The sequence below is a fragment of the Myotis davidii genome, unplaced genomic scaffold (genome assembly GCF_000327345.1).
Source record: "Myotis davidii unplaced genomic scaffold, ASM32734v1 scaffold134, whole genome shotgun sequence".
Lineage (NCBI taxonomy): Eukaryota > Metazoa > Chordata > Mammalia > Chiroptera > Vespertilionidae > Myotis > Myotis davidii.
In genome coordinates, this window is record NW_006288853.1 from 1,769,191 (window position 1) to 1,771,970 (window position 2,780).

Genomic DNA, 2,780 nt, shown 5'->3' on the forward strand with positions numbered 1-2,780 from the left:
TGAAGTTTCTGAAATTCCAAATCTTCCTATCACCAGCCTCATCTCGAGTGACAAAACCTTCCCTATTCCCTGGGAAACGATGCTTTTTAATCTTTTTCTCTGGCGCTGAAGCACCCAATGTGTTCGTTATTTGCGCTATGTCATTCTTTATTTCTGTTTTCATAGTTATATCTTTTCTCAGGCTGTTGAGCATCTTTAACATCATTATTCTGAAATCTATTTCAGATAAATTTCTTATCTCCATTTCATTTATCTCTTCTTCTGGTGGATTCTCTTGTTCTTTCATTTGTGGGTTGTTTCTTTGTCTCCTCACTTTGCTGCCTGTTTGGGTTTGTGACTATGTGTGAGGTGGATCTGCTATGCCTCTCAATCTCGAGTGCAGGACAGTGTTAAGTGCTGTCTCTGCCTAGAGGCTAATTGTTGTTCTCAGTCTCCAAAGGGGCAAGGTGTTTTCCACTAGACTGGGTCAACTATCTTCCCCCCAGACAGTGTTCCCTGTACAGCAAATGTCTGCGGGAGAAAGATGATCTCCGCAGCCAGAGGGAATAGCTCAGCACAGGAAACCCTCGTGTCTGCCTTCTGAGCTCCCACCCCAGAACCCCTGATCCTGGCTTCTGCTCACCCGGGTGGCTCCGGTCCACTCTGCCCTCCCTCCCCTGGAGCACAAGGTGGGTGGCTCCACAGGCAATTTTGTGCATTGGCCCTTTAAGAGGGCGCCTGAACTTCCAGCCTTCTCTCCTTGGCAGCCAGCAACCCCCTGCTTTTTACAGCCAGATGTTGTGTGGGTGCCCTTCTCAGTTCTGGTGCTCTCTGCTGGGGGGGTCCCGCTTGGGGATTAGCCCCCAGGGTTCTCAGTGGCAGCCCCACAACTGAGAAATCTCTCCGGTCTTTCAGTGCCTGTCTGTGGGAGCCTCACCAGCCCTTTCTCGCCTCCACCCCTCCTTCCAGTCTCTATGTGTCCTCCACTTTCGGTCCTCAGTTATCAGGGTTCTCTCCAGAGAGTTTACCGTTGACTATTCAGAACGTTTTTCTGTATTTCAGCTATAATTTCAGTTTGGTCCTGGGGGCATGTCCGTGTGGCCATTTTTAATCTCTCACTAACCTCATAGTTTTAAATACTATCTATATGTTGATGACTCCCAATTTCCAGCCCTTCCCACCCACTTCCCAACTGCATTTATTCATATTTTCAATATCTCCATGTGTATATCTAAATGGCATCTTTTATATCCAAAACTCAATTTCTCATCTTCCTTTGCAAACATGCTACTCCAACAGCCTTTTTTTTTAAATTTTATTTTGATTTCAGAGAGGAAGGCAGGGGGAGAAAGAGTTAGAAACATCAATGATGAGAGAGAATCATTGATCAGCCGCCTCCTGCATGCCCCCCACTGGGGATGGAGCCTGCAACCCAGTCATGTGCCCTTGACTGGAATCGAACCAGCGACCCTTCTGTCCATAGGCCAACACTCTATCCACTGAGCCAAATTGGCTAGGGCAACGATAGCATTTCTTTCTTCCTTTCTTTCTCTCTTTCTTTCTTTTTTCTTTTAAATAAAATTGAATTTATTTAAGGAAAAGGAGATGGGAGGTGGGGCTATCCAATGGGAAGGGCTACACTGAGAAAAGGGGGCCTTGGAGACAGGTGCAGGGGTGAGCCCAGGATGAGCAGCCGCTGTCCATGCTCCCCTGGTTGCAAGTCGATAGCATTTCTTTCTTTCTTTCTTTTTTTCTTTCTCTCTTTTTTCTTTTAAATAAAATTGAATTTATTTAAGGAAAAGGAGATGGGAGGTGGGGCTATCCAATGGGAAGGGCTACACTGAGAAAAGGGGGCCTTGGAGACAGGTGCAGGGGTGAGCCCAGGATGAGCAGCCGCTGTCCATGCTCCCCTGGTTGCAAGTCTCGTGGGGTCCCTTAGAGGTTAGGGGACATGCTCCTGTGGGGGACTGGCATAGGGGTGCTCCTTGGAGGGAGAGCATGCACTGGGTTTTTTTGTTTGTTTTTTAAAATATATTTTATTGATTTTTTTTACAGAGAGGAAGGGAGAGAGATAGAGAGTTAGAAACATTGATGAGAGAGAAACATCGATCAGCCGCCTCCTGCACATCTTCCACTGGGGATGTGCCCGCAACCCAGGTACATGCCCTTGACCGGAATCGAACCTGGGACCTTTCAGTCCGCAGGCCGACGCTCTATCCACCGAGCCAAACCAGTTTCGGCTGCACTGGGTCCTTTGTCCTGAGTGTATTTACCTCCTTCTTGCAGGTGGTGCTCTTAGGGAAGGTCTCAGGGGAGGATCTAATGGCATACTCATCAGCTTTCCAGGTGTGTGCTTTCAGAGTTGTGATCTCCACTGCTTGGTCTGTGCCAGGGCCGGGGGTCATTAGTCAATGTAGCTGGTCCTGAGGTAGCCAAGGCGTCACTTGTCTGGTTTTGCTGCTTTTCTGGGCCTAGAGCTGAAACACCACTGAGGCCTAAATGTTATCTTTAGGGAGGGAAAGGTTAGGGGGTCTAAACCGCCTGACCAGCGATATGAGAGATCCAGGGTCCAAGCAGTATGACCAGTGATATGGTAGGGGAGGACAGGTTGCCCTGGGGGCAAGGTTCTTGTTTTCCCAGTTTTGCCCCTTGGTAGGCATCTGGAGCTTTCTACTCTGGTGAGTTTCTGTACCTGGCCCATCGTCCTTGCTCTGGGGCCTACATCCCCCCCTCAAGGATTTTTTGCCACTGAATTCTTTCAGAGAAAAGGGGTCCAGGGTCTCTTCTGTAGCTGCTACCTG

At 48.5% G+C, this 2,780-nt stretch overlaps 1 protein-coding gene across 1 annotated transcript in view; it reads right to left on the reverse strand.

The window, feature by feature from the left end:
- Positions 1 to 193, reverse strand: part of SLC25A16 (solute carrier family 25 (mitochondrial carrier), member 16) — a 34,195-nt gene extending 34,002 nt beyond the window's left edge. Inside the window, exon 1 of the mRNA XM_015562098.1 lies at positions 34 to 193. Within this exon, the coding sequence (XP_015417584.1) occupies positions 34 to 193 (160 nt within the window). The remainder of the gene's footprint in view (positions 1 to 33) is intronic.
- Between the last annotated feature and the right edge of the window lie 2,587 nt (positions 194 to 2,780).